We start from the raw sequence: 17,249 nt of genomic DNA, 5'->3' as shown, positions 1-17,249 counted from the left end.
ACCCTTGTAAATTTGTTTTTTCACATTTGTCTCGTCTTGATAAATACTCCCCCGGATAAGGGTGCTTTTTACGTTGCTTTGTTTCTCCCAAAGTGAAAAATATACATTATGTTGAGTCTTGCAAAATATCCCCAAATATTCTAATTAAGGGGGTGCAAGGTTCATTTTTGATAAACAGTTTAATGGACACCTCTGCCTCAAAATCCTCACCTTACGAGTATCCTGTGAGGATCCAGACTGTGTTTGAGGAACATTTCCCCACCAATAGCACTCCAGTGACACCAGCTGGGGTCATGTGACTCTGCCCATCGGATGTGACATTGGATTTTATTAGCCACTAACCAGTGTGCAGGAAAAAGATCTCTGTTTAAACCCCTCTCCACATCATTCCTCATCATTTTGATAGGAAGTAGGTTAAATGTCTTCTTCTAGGATTATAGGTTTAAACCCGGTCACAGGTACCACAAGAAAAAGTCCTCTTAGAACCCACACAACATCTGAATGTAATCTCTGGGTTTAGAACTCATCGTACTCTGTGACTCATGTTCGTTGATGAACGCAAAGGCCCACAGGCACATGGGTAAGCGATCCCCTTTAAAGTCAGGTAAGTCTCCTGGCAGGAAACAATCTCTCAAAAGATCTCCCCACAAAAGCTGCAAATTGTGCTAGGATCATCTTCTTCCTTGAGTAAATCTTGGAACAGCTTTGCTTCTCAAAGACCGGGCACTATTTCTTGATGTCTAATGTAAATCCGTATTTGTAAAGCGCGAACTACTCAACCTTACGGTCTCAAGGCGCTGGGGGCCGTCGTGGAAATTAACTGAGCTATTGCCCAGAGTCACATGGTGCTGAGCTGAGCCGCCGCCGGAGCCGGGGATCGAACTGTGAACCCGTTTGGTCAGAGCAGCCTACAATGCCAACTTCAAATCTATTAAAGTTAGAATAAATCATTCAAGTGGTGTAACAGAAGGTGGAAATTGATGACATGCTTTTGTGAAAGCCTCTTCCTAGGGCCGAAAGATGGAAGAACTATTGGATGTCCAACTCAGTGGCTATTGCCATGCTAAATAAGGATTGCGGCTGCACAGAAGATGACTCTTGGTACCAAACTCCTTCCCCCGATAATGCTGATGCGGTCTTGTATCTTGATTTACAAAATGCAGGTGGCCCTGATACTTCACCAGAAGGTGCATGGGAGAAACATTTTCAGGTCCAGCAGTCAAAAGATTTCAAGGTGATTTGTACCTATAGGTGGTTCCCGCAATTCACATGCTTCATTGGAATGTCTGGTGGTCACAAATTAACCCAAAAGCCTTTTTCCATGGCTCATCCCGATAGAGTAAAAAAGACGGGGATCTTTTTCCTGTAAAGTATCACATATAGCTTCGCTCTTGAATCTGTGAACTCTCCCTGTCTCCTGCTCTGTGGAAACTGGCAAAGCGTAGTTATCAAATTATTGGACCACATGAGAAAGGCATTTTCCAATTTGGTCATGATGGGTTAGATGCCTCTAAACAGATCCTTTATTGGAGCTGGGATTCTGTAGATGCCGTGGCTCGATCCATGGACAAAGCTGTCTTACTGCGCTGCTATGCTTTGATGTGTTCCATTGGCTTTTCAATAGATGTCCTAACAACCCTCTTGGAAATACTCTTCAATGGCAACTCATCTCTGTGCTTCTATAGCAGGAGCTATGGCTGGGCATCCAGACATCATCCAGATGCTGTAGCAGAGGGAACAAAAAATTCTGCTTAAGAAACTCTCGAATCAAGCGATGCTCGTGCTTCCAGCCGTACCAGACACAAGAAGTAAAAAAGTGCCACATGTTAAGCGGGCTGAGAGTTGTTCCTTCACACAGGAGGCAGCTGCTAAAATTTCATCCCAGCCGAGCGGTAGGACCGGTGGCAGCAAAAACAGATGAGATCCCCCAGATGGTGAAGAGGAGCAAGGGAGAAGAAGAACAGGACTGAACAGAAGTCTAATTTAAATTATACACTGAGGCCAAGATGGTGACAGTAAATAGAGCTGGAGTTCCTGGAGCAAACTCACCACCATGACGGTGAAGTCCTAGGAATGGTCACAGGTCCGTGCATGGCCAAAACACAAACTGTACTGGCCCGACCTTCCCACCTCCATTCACCCTGCTCCTCCAGATAAAGTGTAGTGAGGAAAGAGCTGCAGTCATAGACAGCATCTGACCAGACAGAGGTGTGGTGTAGAAACCTGCTACACATGCAAGCGAGCAAGGAAGGTCGAGTTACCTGCATCATAATTTAATGATAGATGGGCCACAGGCAACACCAGAGGTGCATTCAGACTACTGAAGGGAGTTAAACCTCGATCCATCAAACAATTAAGTAAGAAAGGGGATTGGTGGGAGGGACTAGAGATGTAAGCTGCCACTAACTGATAGAGGGAAAACCTACAAATACTGACGTAGGGGCAAAATAGAAAACGGCAGCCCTCGGGGTATAAATATATTGAGAAAGCTGAAAGGGCCCACATGGGGCATAGATGCCCAGGTCCCACCAGAGCGAAACTATGAACTAAAGGCATTAATTTGACATAGCAAGAAGATCTAAGGCTAAACAAGATATTTGAAATCCTGCAACCACACATGAATATAAAAAACTTTAAAGCAATGAAAAAGCTCAGTGGGGTTAGGAGCAGGGCATTAGTAGAGCACAGCCTGGGCCATCTATAGCAGGGTTCTCCAAAGTCTGTCCTGTAGGGCCTGATCCATACCAGATTTTAAGATAACCACATTTATTCAAATGGGGATAGGCTACAAATCTGTCATGGATGAGGCCTTCCGTGACTGACTTTAGAGAACCCAGAACTAGAGGGCCCTCCTTGGGAATTCCCCCACATCACCCCTCTAGAGAATGCACAAGGTCAGAAAGAGACAAGTTAAGGAGCAAAGATAAAGCAGGCCAAGGAGCTCACAAAATCAAAGTACAGAAATTTGCAAGAAGCAATCCCTGAAAATCTTGAAATGGAAAGACTTCAAGATGCAACAAAGAAACAAACATTATTGTAGATGCTGCCCAAGTAACTGGGCTGTGCTGAAAATTAAAATTGGTAATAAGAGTCTAGCGATTCATCTGATGAGATAAGATCTTAGAAGTACATTAGAGTAGACTGGATAACTTGCCATGTACTTCAGTCAAAGAAGACAGTCATGATGCTGGAAGAAAAAGTGACAAACTTAATGATCACAGCAACAAACCTTTCAGAAGAAGCAGAAGATGCGGATGTAAGGGCCCAGTACGGTAATGTACAATTTATAGGTTTTCAAGAAAGCATGAAAGGTGCACAACTATAAAACATTCTCGATCGATATGACTTAGTAGCTCTGAATGACAAACTCAAGGCAGTACTGACAAAGTATGACCCAGGAGGCAATAGTCTAAGAAAAAGCAGAATACATTATCAATGTCCGCAGAACCAGAGGGAACACAGAGGCTTGAATCCTCACAATTTGAAGGATTAACAGAAATCGAAATACCAAGGATGGAAAACATTTTGCACATCATATTCAACTGGGAGAAAGTAATAATCTGTGATTTAAAACTTCTTACCCAAAACCCAAAGATTGAAGAAAATTAATCATAACAGAAAATAGCAAGACTGATGAGAAGTTAGATTGGGTTTCCTCCCTAATAAAAGACTAAAATAGAATACCAAACCTAGTAAAATTGCATGCATGAATCAATTTCTAAAGAAGGGTGTTAAGGATACAAATTCCAAAATAGCTCAACAGTATTTAAAGGAAAATAGCTGCAGCCCTTTATTAAGAGGAACAATAGGCTAACTAGTAGATCTGAGTGAGCTTATCCACAGATACTGAATTTCAGATGTTTTGGTAGTGACTCAGAGGAAGTGTTTAGTTCTTGGAATTATTTGAATTACTTTAACTTTGACAGTGAAAACAGACAGTCACACCACTCCTAAATACGTTTATAATACCTGGATAAAAATTGGAAAACAAATGATAAATCATAACCTAGCTAAGATCACATTGTCAGCATGAAATGTCAATGTACTGTTAAAATAAAGGGGGTAATGGTTAAGAAGATAATAATTTGGGGCTGATTTGGGGCTGAGCGCCTGCTATTATAAGCAAGCCATCGAGTAGGATCTAACTGTGAATTCTTGGCTAGGTTTGGGTTCGCCTCCGTGCTCCACGCTGCCTTTAATGGGGTTAGCCATCTTATTTGTTGCGATTTCAAATAGACCAGGTGTGGCAAGATAGACTAGGTAGATATACAATAGTAATTGATAATGTATAATGATCCACTTTGACTGTTGAGTCAGTATGTGTCCTCCTTACCCCCACCCCCACCCCCATCCCCTTCCACCCCAATCGGACTAAGTTATTCCTACAGACATTGCACAGAGATCCCCATGAGACCTACTATTGATAGGAGGGTGATTTCAAATTTCAACAGTTGTGCACACAGTGCTAGCTACCAGTGGACAATAACAAACATTCCTATATCCACACCTAGTGGCCATGGCGAATTCTTATGGGATATGTGATATATGGCCAATATGACCTCTAAGTACACAAACATATACATTCTTCGCAGTAGCTTACAAAATCTTTTGCAGGGTAGACTACATGCTTCTTTCAGAAACTGAGAGTGCCAGAGTCCAAAAAGCAACAACACATGCAAATGGGTTATCCAATCATTTGCCAATAAGAATTACCATTGATTTAGAAACCACATGCCAGAAATTGTGGTGTCTGAATGCATGGCGGCTCATGAAAAGTAGAGACATCCTTAAAGAAGAGGTAGAACAATACCTGAAGATCAGTGAGGAACGGTCGACTCCCTCACAAATGGCACTGAAACCAGTAATCCATGATAGAGCAATCAGCTTTATCTTGGAATTAAAGTGACAAAAGAGAAAAAAGTGGAAAAGTTTGAAGCAATAGTTATTAATACAGAAGAATACTGTGACTACAAACTGACATAATGGACATACTTGGCAACATCTAAGGTGTACTACCAACAAACATTTATGTATGAGGCCAGACCGAGAAGTCTGCCCTTTGTCATGTAAAATAAAAATCAAAAAATTGCTCTACTGGTTAAATCATAAGGGCAATATAACTGGAGAAGTCTATAGCATTCAGGATGACACTCATCATCTATTCAGAAAGGCCCAAGAGCAGAACACCTTCTGAGTTTCTAGCAAAGGTTGTATAGTTCCCCACAACGATGTAGCAGGAAGAATAGCTAGAAACTACTGTGGTAGGGTCTCTCCATGGCCAACATATCCAAAGAAGAAAAGATCAACTAGACCAAAACTTCTCAGATTAAGGTCAGTACAGAGAAAATCTCAAAATTACAATCTGGCAAAACATTGACCTTAATGGGTTCCTGGTGAAATGTTTCAAATGCAATGCAAAGGCGGTGTTTCTACATCCAAGAGAAAAGGAGACCTACCTGAGGTACTAGAGGAAACCATAATTGGGGGAAAACACGCAAGATGTGATTCATATATACCAATATCCCTGATAAATATGGAACTTAAAATGTGTTCCAGAGTACTTGCCTATAGATTGACACTGATTAATACATCTAGACAAGAGCGGCCTCATGCTGCAAATTTCTGCTCACTAGCATATAGACTCATTTAGCACTCTTCCAGAAGTCATTGCTTTAGCAGAATTTGAAGGATGGGACCTGCTGGGGATATCAACATAGAAGAATGTAGCAAAAGACAGTCATACAAGATCATCTTCAGATGTACAGCAAACATTTGAAATTAATATTTCACAATTCTGCTACTTGCAATTGAGATATTCTCTTCAACCATGTATAGATATGGCAACACCAAATCTGAAATTCGGCCATATTGAGACCTAACTTACATTAGAACAACTACTGAATGTTATGCTCTTCAAAGTGTATGAAACAGTGATACACACAACTGACTCCTTCCCAAAACTAGGAGAAGCATGGAAGACAAACATTGGGATATCTGAAGACCCAGAATGGACAACGGCATTAATCGTTCCATGACAAGTGGCCATATCCATAAGAGCTCAGTCAGTTTTGCTACTTACCTTGATTATACCACTCCAGATATAAACTGGGCATTTAAAGAGAGACTCATCCCTTAAAGGCCTGAAGTGAGTCAGAAGATGGCACCTTTTTACACACTGTTAGGAGTTTATGATCCCACAAAGATATTGGAACGGTCTTGAACAAACACTATGTGAAATGGTAAGGGTTGGGTTTTAATTACACCCAAAATTACATTGCTGAATGTACTTGAGTTCAACATCTGATAAAAACATCTCTGCAGATTCCTTACCTTATAATTCTCCTCAGGCGCCTACTGGATCTGGATATTTTTCACAGCAGTACCTCTGCACGTTGGTAGAAGGCGTTGAGCGACTCCGTAGCGATGTCGACCACCAGATATGATGTGAACGAAGTCCATATAAGCCCTCCCCTGATGAGTTGACAACAGTTTCTCCTTTTCTCGCTTCAACGCGGATCCGGTAGTGGTACTTCTTGCCATTTTTCAGCCTACTTCGACTTCTCGTTGATGGAACAGTGTGCCTTTTCTACATATGTCTTCAGACTTCAAGCCTTGTGGGTCCTGTGGACGGCAGATGTCGGCCACAGACCCTAATTCTATTTGTATGTGGGGCCTAGGAGTACACCATGATGCTGACGAACACAACTCCTGCAGTCAACTTCACCTGGAAGCACTGACTGTCGAAGCCTTCCAAATCCCCCATTTGTTCTGTCACCCATGCTCCACGGCCTGCTTGGGGGCCCGTTCCCCGAGTCGTTCCTGCAGACTTCATTCTACATCGACGTCCTGAGGTAAGTCTGAGCGCTGGCAGTTGAAGTTGCAGCCTTCATTACCTGAGGCTTCTTCTCCCCCTCTGTTGCAGAGTTGTCACTCAAGTCAACCCCGCGCCTCCCTACCTTCCCTGGAGCGGGGGAGACTATGATCCAGATGCGAGAATATTATCATTCTTCAATAATGACAAAGTTTAGACTTTCGGGCATGCTCACAGTGCTAATTATTTACTGCTTTTTCCATATGAATCTTGCCTAGTTTATTATATGATTTTTTTGCACAGACTTCAGCAAAATGCACTATTTGATACACTTCAAGCTGCAGATTCCTTACCTTAGAATTATTTCCAGGAAAGGAATCTGAGACTAGATGTAGTTTCTATAAGATGAGGCGTTACATAAAGTAACTTGTTCTTTACTGTTAGTTATATTGCGCCACACTGTATGATCGGCTGATGCCATTTGTCCTTGTATTAAGAATCACTATTTAGAAAGATCACTCAACTCCGACACACCATGCAATGGTTTTATAGTTGACTGCTTGTCCCATTATAAAATGGTTGGAGTTGTTTTAATGTCTGACTTCTCAAATACCAGATCTAGTTTTAGTCACCTGAATGTTTGTGTTTCTTCTCTTATTTGGGCAAACAGGTTTCTAAAGCTCATCTTCTGGAATTATGACCATCACTTTGAATTGGTTAGTCTTGTGGAGCACTGAGTATTGCACAAAGCTATCTTGTCACCACTCAGTCCTTACCATCACAACACTTCTCATTAATTATGCTCAGGGCTTTACCTGTATAAACTGGACAAGGGAAAGGGAAATGCATCTTGGTCCTCTCTACCAGACTGAATGATCTCGACAAGTGACCATTTACCTAACCATGTGCCTCTAGTTCCACTAGCGAAAGCCTATGTCAATAGGAAACCTCATTAATCTGCATCTTTGAGTCCAAGACTTCTCTGGAATTAGTACAAATAAAGCCATGGAGCCCTCCATCTTATGGCAGTAGAGAAGGTGTTGAAGTTCATTTTGATGATACTGGTTGGGATGAAGTGACGTCAGTACAGGTTTTTGTTTAGAAACCTCTTTTATTAGTGTGTCCATGAGAGTATTTGCCAGTATCTTGGACTCAATGCTGTTTTCCAATACTGAACGATACAAATACAAATGTGTGCATTTCCTTTGTGGTTTGTTTTTCTTTGAATGCTCGAGCTCTTGAGTTGAAGGAGATCACTCAGAGAATATCTTTCTTCATGCAATCTGCAAGCATAGCTGGAATATGTGAATGTAACTATCTGAAAGAGACACGTTTGTATTAGATTCCTTACCTTAGAATATCCCCAGGCGTCAGACTGGATCCGGAAATTTTTCCGTAGCTGTACCCTTGCGCGTCGGTAGGCGTCGTCTGCGGCTCCGCGTCCATCGTCGGCGTCGTGGGCGCCGTGATGACGTCGTCGGAGTACTTAGACGCCGCCTCCGCGTGCTGACGTCAGTTCTTCTTTTTTCCGTGCCAGCAAGCGCAGATCTGGAAAAAGCAGTAACCCTAGTCATTTTTTGACTAACTTTTATGATCACTTTTGATTGTTCTCGAAGTATATCGACTCCGACGGTGACGTAGAGATGCCCGGATTTAAGCACTGCGAGGATTGCGACCGCCTGATGTCGGTCACGGATCCTCACCGCGTGTGTTTATCTTGTCTCGGCATCGACCACGACGACAAGGCCTGCTCCGACTGCCGGGCCCTCTCTTCGAAGGCCAGACGGGAGCGGTCCCGCAGGCGGATCGAACTCCGGCAGTCGGTCCCGCGCCGCGAGAGGTCCCGATCCCATGGGAGGTCGAGGGACAGGTCGCGGGCTCGGAGCCCCCACAGTTCCGAGGGTAGGCCGCACTCCTCCGGGTCGAAGTCGTCGTCAGGTAAGCGGCACAAGAAGTCCAAGCGGGGTCATCGCTCCTCGGACTCCCCCCGACGCTCGCGCGATGCGGCCGGGGGTTCGGGTGACACCACCCACGCGGCTCCGACTGAGTCGCAGGCGCCGCGTCCAGCCCCATACCCTACGGTCCCTGGGCTCAACGCGGCGCCCGGAGGAGATCGAGCGCTACTCTCTCCTCCGACGGGCTCCGCGGCGCCTTCGGGCCCAGCGGACCTGTCTGGGACCCCTAGCGGGTCGGGGGGATCTGCCCCGACGCCGTCGGGTGCTTCGGCCCCGGCGCCGCCGACGCCTTAGGGCCCGGCGCCGCAGGTTCCCGTTATCCCGGCGCCTTCGGGCCCGGCGCCGAGGGGTTCAGTTGTTCCAGCGCCGCCGGCGCCTTCGGGCCCGGCGCCGCAGGACGCCGCTGGACCTCCTTCGGGATCTGGTTCGTCGCCGGTGGACCTTACGACCTCCCCGGCGTCGGACCCTCAGGTGTCACCACCGGCGCCGTCCTCGGGCGGCGCCGTCCCCGGTTCCATCTCCGTTCCTGTTCCGGCGCCGGGACGGCCCCGATGGGCGCCGCTCCAGACGTCGTTTGGGGAGTTTCACTTCTATGAACAGGCCCCATTAGCTGAGAACCCTGAGTTTCAGGAGATAGGTGATGAAGAGGACTGGGAGGGGTCTGAGGACCCTCTGACCAGGGAGTGTCAGTCTCATGAGGACTGGACAGGAGACCTTGGGGAGGCCAGTGGCCTGGACACCTCTCCAGACACTGGTTTTGTCTCCCCTCCTACCGTGGCTTCGGAGGAGGGGGCAACATATAGTGTGGTGCTGATGAGGGCTGCCAAGGCCTTGGGCCTTGAGCTCCCCGTCGGGGCCGTGAGGACTAACCTCCTCACTGAGGTCCTTAAACCGCAGTCAAGCTCGGCCGAGCCTCTGCTGCCCTTTAATGAGGCCTTGACCGACGTTCTTCTGGGCACTTGGTTCAAGCCCGCTACGGGTTCGCCCGTAGATAGGAACGTGGCCAGACGCCACCGCCCAGCCCCGGGCGACCCATGTTTCCTGTCCTCCCACCCTACCCCCGAGAGCCTGGTCATCCAGGCCTCCAATTCCCAGACCGCATTCCCGTCGGCCCCGCCGGACAAGGAATCCAAGAGGTATGACCAGTATGGGAAGAAGATCTTCTCGTCCCTTAGTCTAGGCCTGCGGTCTTCCAACACCGCCTGCCTCTTGGGACGTTACACCCACTCTGTGTGGGATAAGGTCGCGGAAGTGCTGCCAGAGTGTCCGTTGGAGGTACGGGCCAAACTCGGCCAAGCCCTTGTGGAGGGCCGGGATGCAGCCAAGTATTCCATCCGGTGTGGGCTGGATACCACCGACTCGCTAGGTAGAGCGATGGCAACGACGGTGGCGGTCAGACGCCACGCCTGGCTGAGGTCCGCCAACTTCTCGGCAGATGTCCAGAGCACGCTCATGGACATGCCGTTCGATGGCCGTCGCCTCTTTGGCGACAAGGCAGACCATGCGCTTGAGCGCTTTAAGGACTCCAGGGCTACGGCCAAGTCCTTGGGTCTCTCGGGCCAGCGCCAGCAATCGGCTGCCTTTCACTCCTTTCGTGGCCACGGAAGGGGTGCGCCCACACGCGCCGCCAGCCATGCTCCGCAGGGCAATACCCAACGCGGTGGTGGCCGTGGGAACTGCCGTCCGGGCGGTCGGGGGCAGCGGCGAGGTCAGTCCACACCTTCTGCCGCAGCATCCGCCTCAAAACCCTCCTAGTCCGTGCTTTCAGGCCCATGTGACGCCAGTGGGGTGCAGGGTTCGCCATCACCACCTCCACTGGCGCACTGTCACGTCGGACAGGTGGGTGCTGCAAATCGTCCGAAGGGGCTACTCCCTCCCCTTCGAGGCGACTCCTCCAGCCATGCCACCGCAGAACCACCGTGTGTCGGGGGATCATTTGCGACTTCTGCAGGAGGAAGTTACGGCCCTCTTGGCCAAGGGGGCCACCGAGCGCGTTCCTGGGCCAGAAGTAGGGTATGGTTGCTACTCCTACTACTTTCTGGTACCCAAGAAGGGCAAAGGGGGCCTACGCCCTATCTTGGACCTAAGGAACGTCAACGGCTTCCTCCGGAAGGAGAAGTTCAAGATGCTGACACTGGCTCAGGTCCTGGCTGCCCTGGACCCAGGAGACTGGATGGTAGCGTTGGACTTGCAGGACGCTTACTTTCATATCCCCGTCCTGCCTACCCACCGGCGCTACCTGCGGTTCATGGTTGGCCACGAGCACTTTCAATTTACCGTGCTCCCCTTCGGCCTTACCAGCACCCCACGGGTGTTCACAAAGGTGATGGCGGTGGTCGCAGCTCATCTGCGCAGGTTAGGGGTTTCAGTCTTCCCCTACCTCGACGACTGGTTGTTGAAGGAGGGCTCGCCCCAGACAGTCGTCAGCCACCTCCAGACAACGGCAGACCTCCTGCACCAGCTGGGGTTCTCCATCAATGTGCCGAAGTCACACCTGTGCCCCTCTCAGAAGCTCCTCTTCATCGGAGCGATTCTGGACTCGGCGCGGTTTCGGGTTTATCCTCCCGAACAGCGGATTCGGGATATTCAGGCTCTGATTCCCATCTTTCAGCCGTTATCCCGGGTTTCGGTCAGGTTGACGCTGCGGCTTCTGGGGCTGATGGTCTCCTGCATCCTACTGGTGCATCACGCCAGGTGGTGGATGCGGGCTCTGCAGTGGGACCTGAAGTTTCAGTGGGCCCAGCATCAGGGCAACTTATCCGACCACGTCCTGATCTCGGAGGGCACTGCGAGACAGCTGCAGTGGTGGCTTACGGACCGCGATTGGGTCAGCGGCAGATCCCTCTCCCTCCCCCAACCGGAGAACGCAGTTGTGACGGACGCGTCCCTCCAGGGCTGGGGAGGCCACATGGGAGAGGCGGAGATCAGAGGCCTCTGGTCTCCGGCGGAGGCCCGCCTCCACATCAACCTGTTGGAGCTCAGGGCGATTCGTCTGGCACTGAAGGCATTCCTCCCCTCTGTCCGGGGGAGTGTAGTGCAGGTGTTCACGGACAACACCACCGCCATGTGGTACTGCAACAAACAAGGCGGGGTGGGGTCGTGGATCCTTTGTCAAGAGGCTCTTCGCCTTTGGCAATGGCTGGAACGCCAGGGTGTGACCCTGGTGGCTCAACACCTGGCAGGTTCTCTGAACGCCAGGGCGGACGAGCTCAGCCGTCGGTGCATGATGGATCACGAATGGCGTCTGAACTCGGACGTGGCGCAAGGCCTCTTTCAGCGATGGGAGAGCCTTGGTTAGGTCTATTCGCCACCGAAGAGAACGCGCAATGTCATCAGTTCTGCGCGTTGGAATTTCCAAGGCGGCACTCGCTCGGATACGCTTTTCGTCGCGAGTGGAGTTGCGGTCTGTTGTACGCCTTTCTGCCTATACCACTTCTGCCCACAGTGCTGAAGAAGATCAAGCGCGACCGGGCCCAAGTCATCCTTGTGGCTCCGGACTGGGCGAGAAGGTACTGGTATCCAGAGCTACTCAGTATGTCAGTCGATCCCCCGGTTCGTCTGCCTCTTCAGGAGGACCTTCTGTCGCAGCAGCAGGGGACGGTCCTCCACCCGAACCTGTCCAGTCTCCACCTCCATGCTTGGAGATTGAGCGGCGACAGTTGAGGCCATTTGACTTGCCTCCTGAAGTTTGTAACATCATTCTGGCAGCCAGGCGTCCCTCCACAAAGTCGGTATACGCCTGCAGTTGGAACAGATTTGTGGCATGGTGCACAGCAAAGGCTGTGGATCCCCTCAATGCCCCTCTTTCTGAGGTCCTTCTCTTCCTTCTTTCTCTTGCCCAGCAGGGCTCTGCTCTGGGCACTATCAAGGGCTACCTTTCTGCCCTTTCAGCCTTTCTCAGGCTGCCTGATCAACCTTCTTTGTTCAAGTCCCCTATTGTTAATAGATTTCTTAAGGGCATCCCACACACGTTTCCGCCTGTTCCGTTTGTGATGCCTCAGTGGGACTTGAACCTGGTTCTTACATTTCTGATGTGCGCTCCCTTTGAGCCACTTCACAACTGTCCTCTTCGCCTTCTGACTTTGAAGACTGCTTTCCTGGTTGCCATCACCTCTGCCAGGAGAGTGAGTGAGCTCCAGGCCCTTTCTTGTACTCCACCTTTCCTTTCTGTCCATCCGGACAAAGTGGTGCTGCGTACCAAACCTTCTTTCCTGTCCAAGGTTGTCACGGCCTTCCACATCGGGCAGTCTATCACCTTGCCAACCTTCTTCCCGCCACCGCATCCCTCTAAAGAGGAAGAGCGGCTCCACCGTCTGGACCCAAAACGTGCGCTCCCATTCTACTTGGATCGCACACGCCAGTTCCGGGTGGATGACCAACTCTTTGTTGGTTACGTGGGTGCGAAGAAGGGGAAAGCTGTGCACAAGAGGACCATCTCCCGGTGGATCATCCTGTGTATCCAGGCATGCTACTCCTTGGCTCGGAAGGAGCCTCCTGCTGGATTGCGGGCTCATTCTACCCGAGCCACGGCGGCTACCACTGCCCTGGGCAGGGGTGTGCCCTTACAAGACATCTGTCAGGGGGCTACGTGGGCATCGCTGCACACGTTTGCAAGACACTACTGCCTGGACAGCCAAGTCCGGAGGGATGGCTTCTTTGGCTGTTCCGTCCTCCAGGACTTTCTGGTGTGATTATTGGTTCGCAGACCCACCACCGGGGTTGGTATTGCTGGGGTATCTATTCTAAGGTAAGGAATCTAATACTAACGTGTCTCTTTCAGATGCACAAGTTACTACTTGTCTAACGATATATCTGTAAGAGACATTAGTTGGTATTAGATTCCTTACCGACCCACCCATCCTCCCCGTTCTGCGAACCAATATCTAGGGTTATGGTTGTCCCCTTCCAGGGCCCTAGTTTCAATGGCACCAGTGTTGGTTTTTAACATGGCTCTGCCTTTCTGGCGCGGAAAAGCTGTGTCTAAGAACTGACGTCAGCACGCGTAGGCGGCGTCTAAGTACTCCGACAACGTCATCACGGCACCCACGACGCCGACGACGGACGCGGAGCCGCAGACGACGCCTACCGACGCGCAAGGGTACTGCTACGCAAAAATTTCCGGATCCAGTCTGACGCCTGAGGATATTCTAAGGTAAGGAATCTAATACTAACTAATGTCTCTTACAGATATATCGTTACACAAGTAGTAACTTGTGCGATCAGATTTCACATCAGAACTACTACACAAATCCATTTAAATCTTAACGTGAAGCACTGACTTTCCCACTTGCTCTTTTTTTCAGTTCAAAAGGTTTTTATTGTTTTTCGAAACGCACAATAAAATGGAAAGCCTAATAGTACATTCATTTCAAACTATATTCGGTATTATAATCACGTATAAAACTCATATAAATTGGGTATGCATTTTATGTATACTATTAATTACTTGCTCCAGATATATGCTTTGATAAGGCTATATTTTATGCTACTGTTTGTACAACAAATCGAACTATAAAACGAGCCTGATATTGCAGAGATGGAAAAAGAGAGAGCGAATATAGAAGAAACACTTGCTCGAACTTTTTAGGTAGAGATTCTCTCATAAATATATACAACTCCATCTTCTCTGAGAATGATACCTGGGACCGTATTAGCAATCGGGCACATTCATTGCCCCTTATTATGAAGAAAAATGTACCCTCAAAAGCCACTGGCACGAGCACTTAATAATTCCTGCCGGTACCATGGAGAACGCATGGGTGAAAGACAAAACTGGAGCTTGAATGCTCAGATCTGCCTCATTTTCAAGAGGGAGGAGGGATCCGCCCACAGGCAGGGGCAGTACGTCACATCACCCGCCTGGGAGTCTTAGGGACCCTATTGCCCACTTTACTTTGCCTCTGAACATAGTTTGCCCTCGCACCTGCATGTGCAATGCTGCATCGGTGCTAGGGCGAAGGCATTGAGGGAGTGCCCCCTTGGTGTTGCACAGGATCAGGGTGTGTGAAGCTGGGATCCATATTGCAGAAAGGACCACATAAGCATCTGTGGTACCCTCTGGAATTCCATAGGGCCATGGGCTGTAAAAGGCAAGCGCAAATACCTGTTGTGCCCTGGGTGCCTATATAATTAGTAGTCAGAAGCTCTGAATGTGGGTAACAACGAGATGAAATGCCAGGTTTCAAGACAAAACTGAAAAATGAATCCACCTTCGAAGGCCATGAGCACATGGGAGGGAATTCCACAGTAACGTGGTGTTGCTCTAATGATGTGGTCACTCTAAGCCATACGCACATACATTCTAGGTTTGCATGCAACCAAAAGCAAATAAAATGAAACTTTGTAATTCATTCTCACAGTCATATTATATCTGTTGTTCCTAAAAAGTGTGACATCACATTCTATTTATGTTAAAGAAATGTAAATATTATTTCAGGTCAAATCTGGATCTCCTTTGGTGATCACCTATGAAAAGGAAAAATCCTATGATCTGCCAAGTTATGTAACACATACAGTAAGTGTTTTGGATTCAAGAGTTTTCAGCCAGGGGAACCCGTCGACTGTCCTTACGGTGTCCAGCCACCTGACAGACCAGTCCATCACAATTCCTGTAGCCATTGTTCACATACCTGAACGGACTGGACCAGTGCAAAGTAAGTGCCCTTCACTTCTGTCATTTGTCAGAGAAGTGTTCATGTACGGTGTCATACACTGTTTTCTTATATAATATGAGCTGGAATAATTGCACTTTTTTTTACATTAGCGAGAAATTCTTCATTTGTACAGGTGGCGGACAGGCTGCCCTGGCAAAATAATAAAATGTTGAGAAAAACCACTTACCAAACCACCTTTGTCGTGTGCTTTCTCACTCGAGTGAAGTTGAATGACAGATTGGTCGAGAGAATTCGTTGGATTTGCTTGTTGGGATCATCTTTTCCTGGTGTCTTTGATCCCAGAGGTGGTTTAAACTGTTTTTAAGTTGCATAACAAGCATTTCTCTGTTGGTTTTTATGCTTAGTAAATCCTTGCACACACAGGAGACTATCTACTGCAGGCTGTCCAGATGCTTTTTGAGTTAAACAAAAAGTATCCAAATGTGAGTATTTTCTGCTAAATTGGGCAATAGGTTTTGAAATAGTAATTTGTTACACTAGCTGAAAGGGGTGGTGTTTACATATTTTAACTTGAACCGAGCAAATCTGTTTGGAGATCAATCAGGAGTTCCTCATGCAGGACTGGATGAAGTCTGCAACACATTCACTGCCCTCTGCTGTAGCAAGAAACACTTGCTATATATAGTAGGCTTTCCAATCCTATTTGTTATGCTGTAGTATTTGGACATTTCAGTATTTGATGGTGTTGTGGAGTTGGTGAAAGGAGTTTGAAAGCTAGTCCCTCATTTCAGACATTGAAAATGCTCATCTCCTGGTATGGAGGGGTTCTTTTGTTTGATTCTTCCTGTAGGAAGCTGGACTCCTTTGCAGATGTCCCCCCCCCCACTTTTTGCCCCCACTTGAACTGCTAAATGCTGGTCTTACAACAGTGCACTGAAGCCTGCTAACCAGGCTCCAGTGCCAGTGTTCTTTCCCCTAAAACTGTCATGTTCAATTGGCACTGTGTTTAGCACCCTTGTAAGTCCCTAGTAAATGTTACACCTGATACTTAAAGAATTCTACTAAAGAGTGTCCCCAAGGGCTGCAGAATGTATTATGGCACCCTAGTGGGGACACACATAAAAATTACATGCAGACTGCCACAGCAGGCTCCGTCAAAGGGTGCACGCCCTTCTGAAAAGACAACATTGCACACTCCCTGTGTGCAATGCCCATACATTGCATGTACTGTATGTAAGTCACCCCTAAGGCAGGCCTTAAGTGCCCTAAGACAGTGTGCATTATATCGCATGCAAGGAGATATTGGAAAGAATAGATATGCCCCTGTGATTTCTAATTCTATTACCAAATATTGCTAGTCAACAGGGAAGCCATCCTAAATATATGTACTGGGCACTAGTCATTACAAGTTACCCAGCTACATAATGGCTTCACTGAAAATAATGGTGTTTGGCATGAAAAGCCTGGTCTTGATAAATCCGTACTGATGCCAGTAGCGGATTTATGAAGACATGCACCTAGAGGGCACCTGTGAGGTGAAAACCTACTAGCCTGCTAGTGTGCTGGCTGGCTGGTTTCATCTAACCTGTCGCCACAGGCAAGTTTCTGATCCCCTGGAGGTGCAAGCCCATGTTCTTTGAGGTCAGCCACAATGCCTACTCTGGAGGAAGGTGTTCACTCCTTCTCCAGCAGGATGGCTAGTAAATATGCATACCAAGGCCAGAGCCTTCAACGCCTCTGCTGCCTTTGATATGCGACCCCAGCTTCCCATGACCCGGGAGATGCCACCCCTTCCCTGAAGCCTGTTTGGCTCAGGGCAGTGAGAAATTAGCTATGTAGGTAGGCATGTTGCACTACCAGGCTAGTCAC

At 48.1% G+C, this 17,249-nt stretch overlaps 1 protein-coding gene across 1 annotated transcript in view; it reads left to right on the top strand.

Annotated features, from left to right (window-relative positions):
• Positions 1-17,249, top strand: part of NUP210 (nucleoporin 210) — a 524,741-nt gene that overhangs the window by 464,161 nt on the left and 43,331 nt on the right. Inside the window, exon 37 of the mRNA XM_078661451.1 lies at positions 15,203-15,419. Coding sequence (XP_078517577.1) covers positions 15,203-15,419 — 217 coding nt within the window. The remainder of the gene's footprint in view (positions 1-15,202; positions 15,420-17,249) is intronic.

The sequence above is a fragment of the Lissotriton helveticus genome, chromosome 9, assembly GCF_964261635.1.
Source record: "Lissotriton helveticus chromosome 9, aLisHel1.1, whole genome shotgun sequence".
Classification (NCBI taxonomy): domain Eukaryota; kingdom Metazoa; phylum Chordata; class Amphibia; order Caudata; family Salamandridae; genus Lissotriton; species Lissotriton helveticus.
This window is presented reverse-complemented; position numbering and strand designations above follow the sequence as displayed.